This window comes from Lottia gigantea (genome assembly GCF_000327385.1).
Source record: "Lottia gigantea unplaced genomic scaffold LOTGIsca_111, whole genome shotgun sequence".
NCBI classification, from domain to species: Eukaryota; Metazoa; Mollusca; class Gastropoda; family Lottiidae; genus Lottia; species Lottia gigantea.
In genome coordinates this window covers 141068-162437 of record NW_008707025.1, presented here as the reverse complement: position 1 = coordinate 162437, position 21370 = coordinate 141068, and the positions used below count along the sequence as shown (strand labels likewise).

At 31.9% G+C, this 21370-nt stretch overlaps 1 protein-coding gene across 1 annotated transcript; it reads left to right on the top strand.

Moving 5' to 3' along the window:
* Positions 1 to 1105: 1105 nt before the first annotated feature.
* LOTGIDRAFT_171179 (hypothetical protein) lies at positions 1106 to 3785 on the top strand (the record flags this gene model as incomplete). Its single annotated transcript, XM_009047376.1, has 5 exons — positions 1106 to 1291; positions 1536 to 1650; positions 1990 to 2142; positions 2744 to 2937; positions 3534 to 3785. 5 exons carry the CDS (start codon positions 1106 to 1108, stop codon positions 3783 to 3785), a joined length of 900 nt encoding a protein of 299 aa, XP_009045624.1.
* Between the last annotated feature and the right edge of the window lie 17585 nt (positions 3786 to 21370).

Sequence of the window (21370 nt, the reverse complement as noted above, 5' to 3'; positions counted from 1 at the left end):
GTTTATATCTGTCAGGTTGTACTTGTTTGTTTGTGTACAATCCAGTTACAATATTTCTTTATGTAGGCTAGATCTTATCGACGCTAGATTTTTAAAGCATTTAATATTGAACTCAAGCAAAACCAAATATGTTACATTCTTAAAAGTAATTAATTTTATCCGAATCTTATTCAATTCGCGGAAGATTCGACTTTAATAATGCAGTAAAACTTGTGCACAGAGTTGTCTTTCTTGTTTCCTGAAATCGGTCCGTTGTAAGGTAAGTCAAGTAGAAAAGCTTTCGTCTGAATTTGTTGATATTTTACCATCAAACCTTTCAGAATAAAAACGGTATAAACTTCCCATAAAGTAGAATATATTTAGACATTTACACATTATGTCATTCGCTCACATTTAACTAATCAAGGGGCTAGAATTAGAGGCATGAAATCGGAAGATGTAATCATTCGACCTATCCGACTAGGCCTATATTAATTCATCTTCAGGAAAAGATCTTTTAGTTTAGATTTTTACTGGGGAATTGAATGGCATGGGAATGCACCTAATGGTAACACACAATTCTGAAACTAGACAGAAATATTTGCCTATATTCCAACCCCCGATAGTAATTTTGATAGTTGTCAGCTGGCTGTTTTTAGAATCTTCCGGAACATCCTAAGGGTTTTAAATTATTAATTTAAATTGGACCCGCCAATATTTTTGGAAAGATAGATTTTTTTGTATTTTTCGGATTATGGAATATTCCCATAAAACAGGGCCTAGTTTTTCTGCTTCTACTCCAGTCAAAATATCTATTAGAGGCTGGAATAGAGGCAGATGTTTCAGACTATTCTGAAACGAGGGCTAGTGTCTTTATCTCCTTAGAATGGCCAGCTCATTCAAATACTGAATATTATGAAATATGATGAGTTGGTTAATGCTATTACGTTTGCAATATTCTAAACATTTGGTAATGTTTTAACATGCATTTGAAAATTTTTCTTTGAATTTTTGTTAAAAAATAAACAAAACAAAACTATGTTTGATTTGATTTGATTTGGTATAAATAAGTAGCTTATGTAAACTTATTCCAGATATTATATTGTAATCCATATTTATTTTCAGAATGTCCCTCAAGAAAGTACTGATCACAGGTGCCTCTGGACTTTTAGGTAGAGCAATATTCAATGAATTTAATGCTAATTCAACATGGAAAACATTAGGTTTAGCTTTCTCTAGACCAGGCAACCATCTGAAAAAAGTTGATTTGACAAATTTTGATGAAGTTAAAGCAGTATTTGATGAATTCAAGGTAAAAAAATTATTTCATCTGATGTTGACATGTGTAACTTTTGTTGAAACTCCTGGTGTTTAATTTTATTAAAGAAGTGTGCTTATTCCTTGATATTGTATTGTATTTGTGATTTGCAATCCTCAATTCTAAATGTCAAGTCTTTTCAGACTAAATTATCGGTCTAGTTTTCTAAAACTGATTTGTTTTGTAGAGCCAAATTAAAGAAAGATCCTTGATAATATTATTTTCTTTTTCATTTCAGCCAGATGTAGTTATACACAGTGCAGCTGAAAGACGACCAGATGTAGTTGAAAATCAAACTGATGCTACAAAACAAATAAACGTAGACGCAACCAAAAATATTTGTATATTAGCAGGTACTGAACATATCTAAGATGATTAGGCAAAATGTGATGATCAGAGGTGCTGACATGGAAAAGTGTCTTGTTGTTCTGATGGACAATAAACTTATAATTGGAAATCGATAAAGAGCAGACTTATGCTTCTGTCCAGTCAAAATTTCTCTTAATGCACACTGCAAGGAGTTAACCATCTTCATTAGCCTATTGGGTGCAGAAAACATGGCCATTTATTTTATTTTCTGTTTCGCATATTAGTCAAATCTTGGATGAGTTTTATTTTGTCAAATTGACTCAAAATCTTCAAAATATTGGGTTTAATAAGGATTAATAGATAATCTTTTTCTGTTATTTTAGATGATATGAAGGCATGGGTATTATTTATTAGTACAGACTATGTATTTGATGGTACCAATCCACCCTACGATGTTAATTCGGTACCTAATCCACTAAATAAATATGGTGTTAGTAAATATGAGGGTGAAAAAGTCGCATTAGCCTCTAGTGCAGGTAATAAAGTTATGATAATCTATGCCTTAAACAGACAGACTGGTCTATACCCCAATTATATATTTGGAACCCAATGTTATATGTCTGCTGTTTGTAAATTAGTGCCTACGAGTGTCCCCATTGCCCCAGCACTATCAAATATCTCAAAATAACATAATCTTCAAATGCTTCACTTTCCCAGCACATCTAACTTTTTAAAATAAATAGGCATTAATTCACCTTCTCTCATTGAGATATTATCAATAAAATTTTGTAGTTGTAGTAAAATCTTGTAATGGCCTGGAAATTGACAGGTTCTCCCTTTTTAGGTGTTGATTTGGGTCTTGAATATATGTAAATAGTCCTCAGAAGTACTAGAAATGTACAAAAATCCTTCTAAAATACCTCAAACTATGAATTTCACTTTCAAACGATAATTCTGGATACACATGGATGAAATTTGAAGGCTCAAATTTTGACAGTGATCTGCGAACACAATTACTGTTTAATTTAGCTAAAAAAATCCCCGTTTCTGAGAATAAGGTATGATTGGTCAAACGGTTAGCGAAACAGTCCCATAAAGAATGTGATATTTTTGACAAAAGTTCCCTAATAATTGTAGAAAACAGTGTACTACGTGTACCAATATTATATGGTCCAATAGAGAAGTTAGAAGAGAGTGCTGTTACAGTACTATTTACTAAAGTGAAAGTAACTGATACTAAATGTACTATGTCTAATTATGAACGAAGGTATCCAACCTACTGTCCAGATATAGCTGTAGTCATACGTAAACTTTCTGATGAAAGAATGAAAGTAAGTATTTTTTTTGTTAATATCTTATTCAGACTGATTGATTTTACCATTTGGAAAGCAACATTCTAGCTCAACTGGGTGTTTCTACCTACTGAATCACATGAAAATATATTTCACTTATTGGTCTATTCCAAATTGGGTGCAGACTCTACCATGCACAGTGCAGTAAGCAAAAATTTGATGGGACCTTTTCATTACTTTCTTAATTTTCTGACCATAGAGGGACCATTAATGTGTACAGTTGGGTTTGTTTCTCATGCAAAAACTAGATACCTTCAATATCAGCTTTTTTTGATATCCATTAAGGACAAGTAGAAAAAAATCTGAATGTAAAATCCCAAACTTTGATAGGATATAACCCAAATCTCCAAGGTTAGTGAGCCAGCTGAGCATGCTGAGCCACCCCTGATGACATCTTGACATGTCAATGACAGCTTGTCATCATATATTAGTTATTTTTTTGTGACATACAACATACATTAATATAATATCATAAAATCATAACAAAGTCACATGGAAATGAACAAATAGTGATTGAGTCTTAGTATGATATTAATTCTATTTTGCATTATTTATATCATTATAATATTTTTTAGAATCCTGATATTAAAGGAATTTATCATTGGAGTGGTGATGAGAATATGACAAAATATGACATGGCTGTAGGTATGGCAGAAAGTTTTGATCTTGGTATTGAACATATAGAAGCTGATAATAAATCTTCTCCTGGTGCCCCTCGACCTTATGATGCACATTTAGATTCCTCCAGACTTGATAATGTTCTACAGGTTCCTAGAACACCTTTTAAATCTATTATTAAAGATGTTCTGAAACCATTTTATCCATAGTCAAACTGCTTCTTAAATTATTAAACTTAGTTAAGTAGTAACCCCCTACACATTGAGCAGAGTGGAACAGAGCAGAGACTCGGAGAAAGTGTTGAGGGCACATGTATGTGCACATCTCAAGTGTTGATAGCTAACAGAATCCATGTTTTGTGTATTTATGATATGCCAACTTCACAATGTCAAGCTATTTCATACCTTGACTGTAATAGCAACCTTTCTTGTATCACAGACGTTTGTAAATACAGCGATTTGATTGAATTTTACATTACCGAATACAACCAATCAGACCCCTTGATAGAGAAAGTCTGTAAACCATAAGCCAATAATGCTTACAGTCTTTATGTTGAGGGTTGTGACTAGCTGTATTTGCTAGCGTACAATCCAATCAAATAGCTGCATTTTGTGATACCTGAAAGGTGGGTATAACATTCAAGGTATTAGATGCTGTTCGTAATAGCTTGACATTGTGAAAAGAAAAATATGCTTTTTGCTAGTGAATGAATGCTAGAGCTACACTTTCTTGGAATTTATTGGTCAATTATGATGGTTAAAAAAAACAAATGTCAAATTGCAACACTGAAAGTTGCTCAATCCTGCTCTGCTCTGCTTGTAGTGTTACACCCTTACAACAGATAAATGTTGTACAAGCTTTTTTAGTTGCAGTCTACACAAGTATTTTACTAGGTTGCCTATGCCTAATGTATTTTGATCCTTCTAAAGGTAAATGTTGCTAAGCTTGTTTAAATAGCTTGTAAAGTAGGTAAAGTCATGAAGTTTGGAAACCAGTATTTATAATTGGGTGCAATTCAGACATCTAGTGCCATGGACCAAAAAATAATATTATTTATGTTTTGTACACAGATATATCAATATATTACTGTCTACTTAGACATCACAGGCACAATTTGCTGTATATGTCCACATAGACTTATTCTTGGGAATAATTTCATTCTTCTGTCAGTTTGACAAAATATATTAGTTTTATTTTTCAATTGGCTGACCTGCGAAAATTGAACACCTACTGATTTTACAGTATTTCTTTATCTGTCTACACTTAATGTTTTGAACATTATTTTAACATTGAAAAGGTTCTTTTTGTTAATAGAAATATTAAAACAGAACCTGAAACATGTTGTTACACAGAGATTCACTATGTTATGTTACATATAATTATTTGAGCTTCCAGTTTCACCATAGTTGCTTTCAAACTCTTTATAAACTGTTTTTAGAAATGAAAATTAATGTTGTTTGATTGGAATTGTCAAAAAATTATGTTTTTGCTATGGAAAGTCCAAGCCAATATTGACAATTTAATGTAACGACCTGACCTCCTGATGTGATCTTTATAATTTAGTTCTGGCATCAGGATTGTCTACAATTTAATTACCAAGTATGTCATTAACTATGGTATGATGGGTAGAATAATTTATAATTTTTTTAAAAATTTATTTCTATGTAAAATGGAAATGTTTATTAATATATTATGTGTTAATCTATTCTGTTGACATAGTTGACAACATTATCAGGTTCTGCGTATGTGTATCCTGGACACTTTTAGCTTCTATTAATGTCTATAGGTTGAGATAATAACTTCGGATTTTTCCTGTAAATCATGTAGGCATGGGCTGATATTAAAAAGTGTCTAGTTGTTCGGATTGTACAATAAACTGGGGCTACGTATAATACAGGCTGTGCACCTGAAAGTTGAGAATTTAAAAAGAGCAGGCTAATGCCGCTGTCCTGACAAAATTTCCCCAATGCATATTGTATGGCATTGATGTAGGGCTGCATTCATTGTATTTTCCTTTCATTTCCTGAAAAACCTGTCTAACCTGTGATGTCACTATCTCAAATTCCATTCCAGTCTGAATAGAAAAAATTGAAGCTGTAAGTGTTCCCTGATATAGATACAAAACTCAAAATTCTCTTTTGAATAACTTCAAATGGGTTATTTTTTTCATGCACTGTGCTAGACATGATGCTAGACATGATGCTAGGATGATGCTAGGATGGTGCTATTGATGTTTGTTTACTTAAGTGGACAGTGTTCAATGGTAAAGGGATGATGTTAAAATATTTTCAGATTCAGAAATTTGATTAACTTTAGTGACTGTGTGGGTAAATTTCTAAGTTACAGAAGCAGCAAGATATTTCTTTCTACTATCTACACAATTTTGTAACTTAATAGTAGGTTTTTTCATTAACGTCAGTTTTAGGAGTGTGTCAGCATTTTTATGAAATTCGTAAATCTGCCTACATGGCCACTTGAAGTGATCTTGTTTAAACATAAGCACACTAAAGCAGAAGATTATATTAGTTTAGAATTATGTAGAAGTTAATAGATTAAAAGGTGAGAAAAGTTTATCAAGAAAGCATATCTAGTTTTTCTAAATCCATATGGAATCACATTGGTCAAAAATAACTGAAATATTTAAGATTAATAAGTGTCAGCAAGCTATCAATATGCAATTATGTTATATATTTATGTTTGAAAACCGGTTATTTTGCAATATTGTTATTATGAAATAAACTGTGATATGTGGGACTTGATTTCTTTTTGTTTATCCAATTTTCTAAAGACGAAGGTCCAGGGTTTAATCCTGACATAGGTGTAAATAATACTTTAAGATTTTCCAGCCGTTTTCCCATATCAGTGGTGCAAGTCAGAGGTGCTGACATGGAAAAACATCTAGTTGTTCAGATGTAACAATAAACCAAAGCCTCATGTACAACAGACTGTACACTTTAAATATCCCTCGACAGTTGGAAATTGAAAAAGAAAAGGCTTATGCCGCTGTCCTCATTGTACACTGCATGGCATTGCCCTCTTCATTAGCCCAATAAGGTGCAGAAGAGTAGGACGTAAAACTCCATTCATTTCATTTCATTTTTGCTGGAGACTAAACCATGATGAAAAAAAATTATTTGTGGTCTGAAAATTGATTGATATCAACAGGTTATAAATCCCTTAATGTAGCTTCGATCATCAAGACATAGAATAAAAATAGAATACACTTATGTCTGGATAAACACGACTACAGATATTAACCCCACCATAAAAATGTTACAAGTTTTTGATAAACTTCTGTTCAACATAGCTATGTCATAATGTTTTAATTTTACTGTAGTGAATTCGACAGGAGTTTGGAATAATGTCAAGACGAAGAAAGTGACAGGATTATTTCTGTGGAAGATGAGAAAAGATAAGATATTCAAGTTGATATTGGGTATATTAGCGGTAATTTCAACTCGACTTGCTACAGGTTTGTAGATATTCAATGTAAACAGTAGCCTAGTCGGTAGAGGCTGACTGGCGAATATAAAGTTTAACTCGCCTTCAGTCAGTACTGTTATTGTAATAATATTGTTACACAAACTACCATATCATAAATAATCTCTTTTCAATACTCCTTGACATTGGACTCAACTTTTTGTTAATATTTGACCTGAAAGACCAAGCCTTTAGCCTACTTTTTGGTGTGTCTGAATTAAATTTGCCCTTTATTTATTTTTATGAATTAAATTATAAACTTCAAACTAAAAGAGATAGTCTTGATTTATAAAACCCTGTTCTTTCAATTTGAGAAATATAAACTACGGTAATTTAAAAATTGTGTTTATAGTTTTTACAGATGTCAATAACTTTTAGAATATGTTTGATTTTAATATTTGGATTGATGTAATCATTGAAAAGGAGTGAGCAATATATTTATATTTGAACACAAGAAATAGGTCTCTATATATATATATATACATGTATAAATATTACTCTAAGCTATTGGCTATTGGAAGTCTCAAAATTCATTTTGACATTCTATAATATTGCGTATTGATCATATACTGTCAAATAGGATACCGCTATAAGTTGAAGTAATATTTAAACATATAATATTGACATAAAGAGTAACTTTTGTATATTGCATACGTTAAGTACAAAGGCAATAGCATATCCTGGTTTAGAGTATAAATTAACTTTCTAGATTTACTAGGTCTATAAATCTTTGTTGTTTTTTATGTAGACTATAGAGTTTTTCTCAAAGGATAGCAAAAGTTTGTGTTACGTTACCAGGTCTATGCCTATCCTATTTACTTTTCAATTATGCAATGCAATGAAGTCTTTCCTTTCGTCCTACTTTCTTTCTCCAGAATAGTTGAGGTAATATGTGAGGTAATGTCAATGCTAAGCAGTGTGCAGTGAGGACAATTTTGACATGACAGTATCTTTAACTTTAAGAGTTGAATGACTATGGGATACTCTGACAAGAAGTCCAAAGGTTGTAATCTTCGCAGGTTAATTAGTAAGTCCTGACAAGTCTGTTTAAAAATAGACATGATGACACTATAAAAACAGCTTTTTTAAATTATACAAGCTTAATCACTAAACATTAGTTACATGTAAGGCTCTTTCAAGGTGTTTTATACACAATATGTTAGGATGTGTACTTTGATATTCAGCACCTTTCATCATCAGCGATCAATTATAAAATGGCCGATCGTCAATATTAACTTGGGGAAACTCTGGATAAAAAACCAAAATTTTTAGTCACTGTGTAGTACAATGCACACCCTTAGTTTTGCAAGCCCCTTTTGGTGTAAAAAAGCTGTGCATTATACACACAATTATACAGTATGTGTAAGCTTATGCTCAGACTGGCTTCAATACAGGCTACCTGCAAATTGAAAAGAATTGAAGAAAAGTTTTTGGATTTTGACTCATAAGTTAGGTTGAAGAATGACAATAATTATATAAGATGTACCTCTAAGTGTTTCTCATGGAATAATCTAGAATGGTGTTCAACCCTTTTCTGTTTTCAAGAGTTTACATGTAATATTGTCAGACTTGTTGATAAAACTGACAAGCACTTGGAACTTTCAGGTGACAGATCTTGTACAGACCTGCAGGAATCAAATTCATTGAAAGTGATTTTTGCACATATTATGTGCTGGTGCAATGATAATAGTTTACAGAAAGAAAGAAAAGAATTCATCTCATGTTAAACATGTTTCACAGCATGTTTCAGATTTAAAATCCTCATCAGGACAGCTAGTTTTGAAAATTTCATATTTTAGACACAACAAAGAATTTGGTTATCTGGTATGTTGGACAGTGGCCATGATAATTGAAAACTTTATATGCCAGAGTTTTGTTTGTATCTAGTTATGATTGTAACCTATTTCATAATTAAATGTGAATGATTTTGACCTTTTGGATAGGATTTTATTGTCACTAATTAAGTCCAGCGAGGTCACAAGAAAATAAAAAACAAATGGTTTCACATTTTTATCTTCATATAGATTCACCTCTTTTGGAAACTTCTATTAAAGGAAGAAAAGACCTCATTTAAATCAATACAATCTATAAATTCTTTCATTAAATGACTGCAAAGTGACTTTTTTGGTTTTTTAAGTTGAAGAAGCTAAGATTGCCTCAATATAGATATTTAAGCATGTTGATATGGGCTTTCTTACATTGAAATATTTTTCCACCCGGTTTCCCCCGGTCAGTGGATGGAACAATAAACCAAGGCCCTGTGTGCTACCGGCTAAAGCCTCTGTCCTGGCAAATTTTCTTCATTGCACCCTGCATTTGTCTGTCTTCATTAGCCCACATGGTGCAGAAAAGTAGGACGTAAAACTCCATTCATTTCATTTTTTACAATAAAAATTGTAACAATGGTAGATGGACTTTGTTCCCAATGATGTAGCTTAGTTTTTACTTGTGTCTTGTGACTGCTTCTAACATCGTTGTCAAAATTCAGAGAATTGCAGCCAGTAAAAACATGCTATTTACACAGAATGTGAGAACTCCTTGACAATATTTTGTAAAAGCATTTGATCAAGTAAAAGTGTAAATATATCAAAATATTATAGATGAGGACCCTTAGCTATCCAAAATTGTAAAGTGATATCAGTACATATGCAGGTTTTGTTGCCATGGTTACATATTTTGTTGCAATTTTATAGTTGATGCATGATATGAACAATACCAAAGGCTAAAATAGTTGTCATTGTTTCTACTACAAAGTTATTCATAATTTTGGTAAAAAATTAATGAAATCATCATGTACTACATAATTCAAAAACACTAATCTTCATATTCTTGATGGTAAAGCAACATTTTAGAATGACTTTGCATGGATAAAAATGCTCATGTGTGCACATTTAGAAGTCTGTTTTACAGAGAATAATTTTGGTCAAAATTGGTGACATTTATATTGGATGTAAACTTAGATAACTTAACATTTCATCTACATGTCTACTGTTTTGAAGCTGATATTCCTATTCTTCTTATATGAACAGGTTCGCCAATCGGATGACCAAACAGGAATTTTATTAGCTAAGCTAATTAGGAATAGTGTTCACAGCTCACTGTCAAAATTTGAGCCTTCAAATCCATTGAGTCCAGAATTATCTGCGTTTGAATGTTGACCAAAATGACGATTCATCTTTAATTTCTTGAGACTGCCATATATAGAAAGACATAATAGAGAAATAGAAAGTGAAATACCTAGTTTGAGGTATTTTTTAAAGGGGCATCCTGTTTTTTTCAATCGGTTTTAGTGGTTTTGGGCATGAAATACATAAAATTGCATGTCAACATGTAGAGGAAGATGTCTCTTACCTTTCATGAAAGTTTCAACTTAAAATATCTAAGCGTTAAGTCACAAACAGCTAAACAATTCTTGATCGGTTACTAAGTATTTTGAATTCTGCCGGCTCAATTTTTACTGTACTAGCAAATATTTGAATATGAGAAATGGATTCTGATTGGACCGCCAATTTTAACGAACTAATCAGCAATAATTTCACAAAAGTGAAGAGTTGTAGGTCTGTATTTCGAAATACTCTGTCTAAGCTAGTCTAAGTCACGATATGTATTACTAATAGAGCAATTCTCAAATTTGATTTTTAAAATGGTTTTTCTGTTGCCAGGTAAACGTATAGAAGCTATACAAGGGACATACTTATAATATCATGCATAATAAGCCCTGTTCTGCACATTGAAATTAAACCGGAATATCCCTTTAAGGAATCATTTGATTTTCCTGCGTTTCTGGTATTTCTGAGAACTATTTACATATAATAAAGTAAGGCCTACAAAACGCAATTTATCTACAAGAGTGTGAAGACAGTAGAAATAATATATCACGAAAGTTAGTGTGACTTTCTAATGATTTCAACAGAAGATAGAATGTTTTCACATCATAACTAATTATAGCCCAATGTGTACTTACTTCAAAATTTTAAACAGTTAAAAGTTTGGGAATTTTCCAAGTTCTCAAGATGTTTTATCTGTGGTGGTAAATAAAGTTATGTAAGTTTATTGAACAACTTATGAGTTTGATTATAATGAGAGATAAAATTGAAGGGACTGTAATATCAAGTAGATTCCCTTAAAAGCATAGTGATTTTTTTTATGGTTTTCTGAAAAAGCTGATTAAATGATCGAAATGAGCATGAAAAAAAAGTCAAATAGTCCATTGATACAGTATACAGAAACAAGACACTATTTGCATCGTCTATTTACTACTGTAGGGCCTATCAATAATCCTGCATCATACATTGTACAGGTCCCTGGACCTCATCTATTCGCACATTTCAAAACTTGAATCCAAAATTAAGAATTACTTGTAGGGCATACCCACTGAGTGAAATTTAAAATTGTCTCTTTGATTTACCTCTGAGTACCTTCCATTGTTAGATAATTGGAATAAATAACTCCAAAAAATAGTTTGATAGTGTTGGAGAGCTGCACTTCATCAAATTGTAAATGGCTAATGGAGAATATTACTTAAAATAAAATCTGTTGTATTTAAGCATAACAACTCTTAAACATTTAATTGTCAATGTGATTTTGGTATATATCCATTGGGATTTTGGTTACTTATACCCAATCTGATTTTGGTAACTATCCATCTATCCAGTATATGTGATTTTGGTAACTATCCAGTGTGATGTTAGTAACAAGTTGATATACCTGTATGAGAGAATATGTTATCAATTACCTAAAGGTGTTATGATAATATTTCCTACCAGCCATTAACTCTTTGATCAGATATACTGATACAGATATTACTTACTATATATATGAATGATGACATTTTAGGCTGATATATAGATATGATGAGGCTTACAGAATAATGAATTTAATAGCAAGTGGTACAAGGTGATTTTATACCAGAACAACTGATGATCAAAGATCTAAAGAAACTTCCTAAGTTAATAATGTTTTGCAGGGATAATAACTTTGGTTTCTTTCTGGCAGACTGTCCTTGGCTTACCCATTGAATTAATGGGGAAAGATGACTTAATCAAGGTCACCAGACTTTTACACTGACTTAGATCACCATTTGTATAACATAATCTACAAATGACTGCATGTAAATATTCCAACACTCTAACCAATTGTGCTACAGCCAGTCCTGAAATGTTAATGTGTTTCCCTGTTTTAAGAGACCATCATGTGGATGTTTATCTTTTCCATGGTAGTTCATGGTTACAAGAAGAATTGCTTTAGTTGCATTTAAAACAGGTTTGGTATTTATGGATGAAATTTACATTCAAAATTGTATGTATTGTATGATAATCGAAATGATCTAGAATCAGTGGTTATTCTACATAGTAAGCTAGATCTCTAGAATTCATGAGCTTGAAGAATTAAACAGTATTTGCTGCCAGATTGTTATCTAACATTGATTTATGACAGAATCAAACAGTCATATTTTATCTTTAAAAGTCATGATATAGTGGTTCTGAATCAAACAGTCATATTTTATCTTGTAACATAGTGGTATATAGAATTTATTTAAAAAAAATGGTGGAATTTCAACAAGAGATAATCAGTTTTTATTTAATTTAAAATGTTCAACATATCTTAATTTTATCATTATAATGTCTATTTGACATCCTTGTACATATAGCCAAGAGGTAATTTACTGATATAACTAAATTACATGATAAGGGAACAAAACTTTCAAGATTTTTTTATGTATTTTGGTGTTTAACAAGAAAACAAGAATTGGTTTTAATATGATTGCAGGGACTTGAAAAGCACAAACCAATCCAGTATGCCATCTATGATCATAGGAAAGCATGAAAACTTCTTTGGGAACAATAGGTGATGAAAACCAAATATCAGAAGCACTGGCCATGGAATTTTTGTTACTTTGAGAAGGATTGAAACCCACAACACCTAATGATGTCAGGCTGAAAGTTTTTCTAATGCAAATCTAAAGCAATGATTAACATGTAAAATACTGCATTTTCATACAAAATATTACAACAATAGGCAAAGCATTTTTGCTAACTTTAGCTGGATGACATCTATTGAAAAAATTGCAATAAAAAACAAACCAAAGTCAACCACCATGAACCTAGCTTTAATTATATATTGAAATGTGTCAGATGTTTAATGTGTGAATAAGTACTTGATTAATTTCTATGGAGTTGATATATATCATATGTACATCAAATATCACCAGTACCACCGGTACCTATATACTAGTAACGGTAGTTTTATATCTGACATTTTACCATCAACACTTTCATACTGTTTATCATAATATCTTTACCTTTACTAGTCTTCTACCATATGTTGAAAACTGGACCTTCAGGCATGTTGATTCTTTCAATATCTGATCATATTCCATGATAATTGTCTTGAGAATTTCTCCTGTCATTGATGCAGATCAGGTTGCTGCCCTGCTTTTTGTTGGGGTTTGGAAGTTAGATGCTTGCTTGCAAACTTGAAGGTCCAGGGTTCAATCCTGACATAGGTTGTGATGATACCTTCAGATTTTTAATCCTGGATCCTATCTTTTAGTGTTGCAGATCAGAGGGTCTGGCAAAAAAAAAAGCTTTTGTAAGTCTGCATTTAGATAATAAAAGAGTACACAATACTGCTGTTCTGCAGGTAATGAAGGTCATATTGCCCTTAAGATCCAAATCAGTTGTTAAAAATCCCAATTCTATAAATACTACTCTTTAATGTGAAGAAAACAGTTTAAGCATCATAGAGAAATGTAATGGTATTTGAAATTAACTCATTATAACAAAACTAAAGTCAAATGTTTCAATAATAAAGTTTTATTTTGAGCCAAAATGATTCAAAACAGTCGGCTACTTGTTAAAGGTTTATAACATGAAAATATTTATGATATAGACGTCTGATAATTTACAGTTAAAAACTGAAAACTTGATGTCAGACACATTTGATTAAATTTCATATTTGATTGCCTCATACTGCCAAAAGATAAGTTATAAAAATAAACCATTTAGTAGAGCAGACTATTAGTCCCAACCTAGTTACTAAAAATGTAAACAAACTTCAAGATATCAGATTGCATGATGGAACTACACCTGTCAGGCTCTCCACAGTGAAGTGAGAGGAACAACATGGTATTTATGATTTTCTATTCTTAGCTGTGTTAATTTACTAGATGATAAGAGGAGATAGGTGAATGAATCACATTATGTTGTCTTCAAACTGACTGAGATATCTGCTGTTCTCATACAATTGCTGAAACTATCTGTTCACTTTGTTCTATTTTAAAGGAAAGTTTCCTGGTAATATAAATGACTTGTGTAATATCAAATAATCCAGACAATGTTATTTTAAATATTCAAAATCTTTCATTCGAGGGACATGTTCACCATTCTTTCGTTCAATCTTACTTTAGTCTCAGAAACTGGAATTCTTTAGCTAAACAGCTAATCAGTAGTAATTTTCATAGCTCACTGTCGAAATTTCAGCTTTCAGATCCATGTGCGTCAAGAAGTGTCCGAATTGGACTGTACCATATATAGAAAAATATACATTATATAGAAATTTCTAGTTTGAAGTAAATTAAAAGGGATTATGCGATTTCTGTATATTTTAAGAACTTCAAATGACGATTTTCATGTATTCAAGATCCAAATCAACCCCTGAATGAATAGAACCAGTTATGTAAGGACTGTCTGAATTTCTACTTTTTAATTGCATGAAAACCAACCTTTTGGTTTCAATTCTGGAAAGTGATACAGACAGTTGAAATGAAATGAGCTCTGAGTTTTACTGAGTCTGCTCAACACTTTACTATATAGGCTGGATCTTGATGAAATTATAGTATATACTTCCATTAAGAATATATCTATGATTAGAATAATGTAAGTTTTGACTTGTAAAGTTTGACGTTGATAATCTCTAGCTAGCTTTATGTCTGGCTTTATCTTTACAACTTTAGAAACATTTAATATTGATAACACTTCTTCTACAGGTGATAACTACTTTTATATTTTCATAGATTAAGCCTTATGCTTTGTACATTTCATATTGTGGTTTTCTAAGCTTATAATGTGGTTTGGAGACATTTTCAGTCAGATGTTTGTGGTTTCACAATTCCACTACAACTAAGCGTTTTATTATGTAACTATCACAAAAGCTGCTTTAATATCTAAGGACTGTCAGTGACATAATAAAGCACTTAGTATAAGTAGAATTGCAAGAAACATGTAGCTTTATAATTCAATGGACTAGTTATTGGTAACCCCAGAAGCTAAGCTATTTCAATTTATTAGAATGAAACACTATAAGGGCCTACTCTGAAGCTGTTTCCAACAACAGGACTCATTTTAACATAAAAAAAAAACACAAATAGTTCTTGCTTTGAGAGTGATTTGAATCTACATCATCAAAGATTTCAGCAGAAATATTCAGACCCCAATCAATAATTTATTTATTTGTTATGAGTTAGATTTTTCAGAAGCAACTATTTTATCAGAAGCAAGTCACCCATTTTGTTCAGAATAACAAGTTTCTATAATAGATTGCACTAGTAAAATTAGATGAATACACTAATGGAATTTATTGGTGATGTCATATGACATAGTTTGATAGAATGATGTTATAATGGCATGCGTAACTAATACAGTTAAATCTAGTAGAATTTGTTGTTTTTTATGATCAGATCAATAATCAGTGTGTAGTCTAGTGCACTCCAGGCTGGTTAACCACCTGAGTCTTAGCAGACCTGAAAATGGAATTAAAAGCTTCCAGATTTTTCTAGATATATGAACAGGCTGTAACTTTGGCCTGGATTTATTGTCTCATGTACCGGTAAACAACTATACTCTGGTACCATCTTGACATATTGCATGATCAAACAAACTCATTGGAATAGCTGAGTCAAACAAAAAATTGCAGTAGGTGTGTTAGAGCCTCCCTATAAGTGGAGAGGCTGATTTGTATTTGTGATTCAAAATAAGCCTGTCTGTCTTCACATTTATTGCCAAAGTCAAATTCATTTGTAATTTTAGTTTTTCCACTGTATCTATCAAGAAGAGTGATTGTGCAGTAAGTTATTATAATCAATGTGCAGTAGTGTAAAGATATTAGTTTGGTCTAGTAAAATCAATGACAAGTACAGTAGCAGTATAATATCAAGTCACATCAGTAGAAACAAGGTCAAGTGATAGTGGTAGTTGTTGTGTATGATACAATATTATAATGTATGCACCACCTATCTACTGGCCTCCTTCACTTTGTTTGTTCATACTTTTCTTATGCAAATTTATCATACTGTGATACTGATTAGTTTAACTGTTCAAGTATATGAAAATGCCTTTGAATAAATATTCTACACACTGCAGAAATCCTGGAAATTGAAAAGAATCATTTATTTCTCTCTTTAAACACTAGCAAAAGTTCCAAGATTATATCCAAAACCATAGATTGAAAAGGAGATATGGGCTTGATATCCAACATCGTGTGTTTTATAATGAACAGCAAAATAATTTTTTAATCAATCAAAAAAGAATTGATATCATAGATTGTTCTTTCTGATGTCATAGTTTTTATCCAAAAATTAGCATTTCCAATTTCTTAGCAATCATTTTTACTTCTGGTTTAGTCAGTTTAGTAAATGATTTTCTATACCACCATCAAGTCTGAAAGGATGATATACCACTACCTTTTTGATTTATAGATTTAGTGGCGTATTTAGGGGATGGACCATTGTGCCATGCCATCCCGTCAGGCCTGTGAAAGGTCAATTTAATAGTAAAAATTATTTCCTTTTAATGCTCATAATTCATATCAAACTATCTGAAATCCCCTGGCAGCGCCAACACACCCCGCCTCAAGGGGATTTGCAGAGACTCCTTCCATTATTGGCATTTTCTAGATATGCCCCTCCATAGATTTACCTTGAAAATTGAACTGCCAGAAGAATTACTGTTATATTTGTAAAAGGAAGTTTTAGTAGTATATATAGATGATTGACAATATGAGTATAAAATGAGTGACATTTATTATTTTGATTTGGTAGTAGAGTATATATTATACCAGATTAACATATCAAATACCAAACTGGTTAAAAATATTGTATTTTTATACTTATTTCTACATCATTACATAGTCAACTTATTTACTTTAATTAGCTATGTGTTATAGTCAATTGATTAAAGGGATTGTTAAGATGTTTTCTAAATTGTTTATGTGTATCAGGGACTCTGTTAACATCAATTTTCACCATTCCCGTTTTCAATCAGACTAAATATTTAATGATGTCACTAATCACAAAATATGCTTCAGCATACAAGGTCCTTTGCAATTAGTGACGTCACAAAATGCTTTGTTTTATTGGAATATCAGGAACCACAGACGTCTGACTGAAAATTGGAATGTTGAAAATTGACTTTATATGTGTCCCTGATTTAGAAATCCTTACTAATCTTTACAATCCCTTTAACATAAACAAAATAATAATATTACCAATGTGGAATCTCTTAAAGTACAAATCTTCAGGGCAGACATAATGACCATTTTTATAGGCCGCAAAAGTGAAATTTGATTGATATTTGATCCAATATAATTATCTACGATCTACAGCCAAGTATTATACATATTATGAACTAAAATTTCAAGTGGCATTATATTTCATGGAGGAAATATTGACTTTGATTATAGAAAATCTAAAACGTAATATGTTTGTGTTGGTTGTCTCTAAGGACAAGTGTGGCCTTGATTTCACACAGTAATGTCAATATCCTACACAGATTATTACGAATCAACTTCACTTGCCATTGAGAGCCTGGTTCAGAGCCTGAAAGTGTGAACAGCTAGGTTAAACTACAATTATACATTTGGAATTGTAGAAAGGGGATACAGATAGTTGAAATTGAGCTCCTCTATCATTTCTTTAAAGAACATTATTTCCTTTAATCTGTTGTAAACAGGTGGGCGGTGCTTAGTCTTTGTATAAATCGTATTAAGTCAAAGTTATAGCACGATTTACTCCGTAAATGTATATAGAGAGGGGAGTGTCCATAGTTGCCTGCAAAGATCATCACTGACATATTAGCCCAACCCTCAACACATGCTGCAACAAACAAAACAAAATTAATTGTATTCATAAAAATAGAGACATAAACTGCAGTCACACTGAAAGTGATATCAAGCTGATTTCCGGAAAGTCAAGAAAATTGTATCATGTTATGACTTAAAATCAAGTGACAGCCATGCCGTGGCCCAGTATGTTGTGTGCATGTATAAGAATTTAAACTATGTAGATTGAGAGGGTTTACATTATTGAACTCTGTAAAATGTCCAATTTAATTAGATTCAGGAAATGACACGACAATCAACTTTCCTCTTTTAACACATTAATCATTGATTGTGTTGTCAAAAGAAGGATAGTTCAATGTCCTTGATAAGGACAATTCCATAGATCTTTTAATAGTTCAATTGTTAGAGGAAGTAATAATAGCCCATTTCTTAAGCGTGTGAAATTTTATCTGTATAAGGGGAAATGCACTTCGACTTTTTTTCCGTCTTAGATATTAAGTCCTTATCTGAAAGTTTTGAAATTTAAAGAGTAACATCCGAGTTTACTGTCTAATAGATAACAGTGCTTTTAAAATATTGGGAAAAAACATTTCGAATAATAACAACTCCAGAATCTTATCTATCAGCTGGTCCTTTGCCATAACTCTCAACCAAATACTTTTACAATGTTTTTCCCTGACAAATGTACAGCTGCTACCCTGAGTTGAAAGAAAAATGGAAAAAGATGATTTATTCAAGGTCAGCAGAATTTAGCCACTAGACTGAGATGAGAACCCATGACCACCGTTTGTTTGGGGGAAACCCAAGCAGATGATGTCAACATCCTATTTTCCTGAGAAAATTCACGTTAAAACCACTTATGAGAATTTAGTTTTGAAACCTAACAGACTTGTATTGGATTCACAGGTAGAAGTCTAAACTAACTGATAAAACAGCCAGAAATTCCATTATTATATTGGCAAGACAGAGTTCTGAAACCATACATAGGTTAATACATTAGTTGATTACCTATAACTAAAATAATCATTATTATATATCGTGTTTATTAGCACTGATATTTTTGTTTGTTTCATATATTGATAACTGTCAATAGGTTCTAATCTTGGAATTGGAATATATGGATTTTATGTACTTAAGATAAATGCTTACATGGTGTTAAGTTTTCATTCTGAAAAGGATATACTTGGCTGCATATATAAATGTTTCATTTACTTAAACTACATTTTCATTCTTAAAAGTTTTGAAGCAGTACATGTATTTAACTTGTACTAATATTCAAGTTACATTGTACGTTCATGTACTTATATAGAACTTGTACTGATTGGCATGTACATCTTTTTGTATTAAGCTTTGTACTTTGTAGCCTAAATGTTATTGTACTTAAATTGTAAATTCCTAGCATGTACAAGTACTCATGACTAGCTTGTTGCCAGCATTCACTTCAATACAAAGTCTGCAAAGAATGATTTTGGTTCTGAAATGCATTGCACTTTAGTAAATTCCAGATATTAATAAATTTAGTCATCAAATCTATATCAAAAGAAAATGGCCATGTGATGACAGGCAATACCATACAGTTTCAGAACTTTATTTTATTGAATAAATATTGTGTCATTGTTGTTTATAATGAATCAAATAATCATTGTTCTGGACAGAGAGGAAGTTGAAAATTATCTTCTGTATTTATCATAAGGTCAAAACAATGCAGTTGCTATCTTTATTTTATTTAACTCTAATGTCAAGTTTATTTTATTAATTGATTGCCAAATTTTATTGAATTTTCAACTTAAATGTAAATGCTTTCTTATCATCCATTTTTGATTATAGAAGATACTCCTATAGAAGCACAGGCCAAGGTTGTAGTAGGGTCAGTCAATATTGTTGCTTTTGAAACAATCCAACACAACACAACACAACATTTGTAACCAAATTAAATCCATATAATCTTACTCTTTCTACTGACAAAATACCGAAAGTGACTTCATAATTTTCACAAAAAACCACATATATTTTTGACAACTGGGAGAAAGATTCAAGTCACTGTCTATTTTTTTTATGTCCCTGGCACACACTCTTTAATTTGTCATGTTTGAGAAACAAGCCCATGTTAGAAAAGTATTTATCCCTATTCAAAACTGAATATTGACATATCCTCAGTGCCACGATGAGGTTTAATAATAAGGTAGTAGTCTACTAGTTGTCAAGACGACCAACCTAGGTTTTATTTCTCATGTTTAACAAATACCTTAGCTTACTTTTTCTTATGGTGACCTTTAACGGTACTCTATCATTGATATTGTTAGTCAATAAAATTTTAAACAAACTTTGATTATGAGCATCTCACCAAACCAGAAAAATAGGTAGCTCAGGTGTTCGGGTCAAAGCATCTAGTCTGATCTGTGGCACTCAACATTGACGAAAAGCACTTGTCAAAAAATTGACCAATAGCAACTAGATAGTTGCAGATTCTAACAATTCTAACATTTTTCTTCTATCTGCACGCTTAGGTCAACCAAACCCAGAGAGACCACATGTAGCAAACTCATTGAAAATTCTGTTGCTATCAGAATCTGCTAATTGCTAGGTTGACTGAGCCATTCTTTAAAAATATTGCTTGTTGATAAATACTCCAACATTGATGTGCCTTTTAAAAATTGAGATTGAGAAAATAAAATTAGATTTCCCTTGACCTTTTCCAGACACAGTTGCATTACTGTGTCAAGCCATGAATAGCCTATGTACGGTAGAACTGAGCAGGATTGATGATGCTGTTGAAAATAGAAGAAGTGAATACCGCACCATACACCTTACCTCGTCTATTCCTATTTTAATACAGAGAATCCTACCACTTAATCTTATTTAAATTTTATTTCAGAAGTAGAATGTATCCAAGCAAGAATTGGAGAGAAAGTCAAATTTCAAATAACCATTCCTGGAATCATAGAATCATCCAGTTCCATAGAGAATGTTTACCATCCATCAGAAAATGTTCTTTTTTTGGTACAGATCACCAAGGGTGTCATCAAAAGTGTCACCCAACCCAGTTTATCTGTATATAAAGATCAAATAAGTGGAGTAAGACATACTGCTGATACTATTACATTTCAATTCCTTGTGACTAAAAGTGATCCTGGTATCTACAACTGTAATATTCATAAATGTTCACAAATACTCATTGTAGCAGGTAGGAAGATTTTTTTTATTTTCAGTTACTTGTCTTGCCCTATTGTGAACTATGAAATGTTATGTAAATCAGATG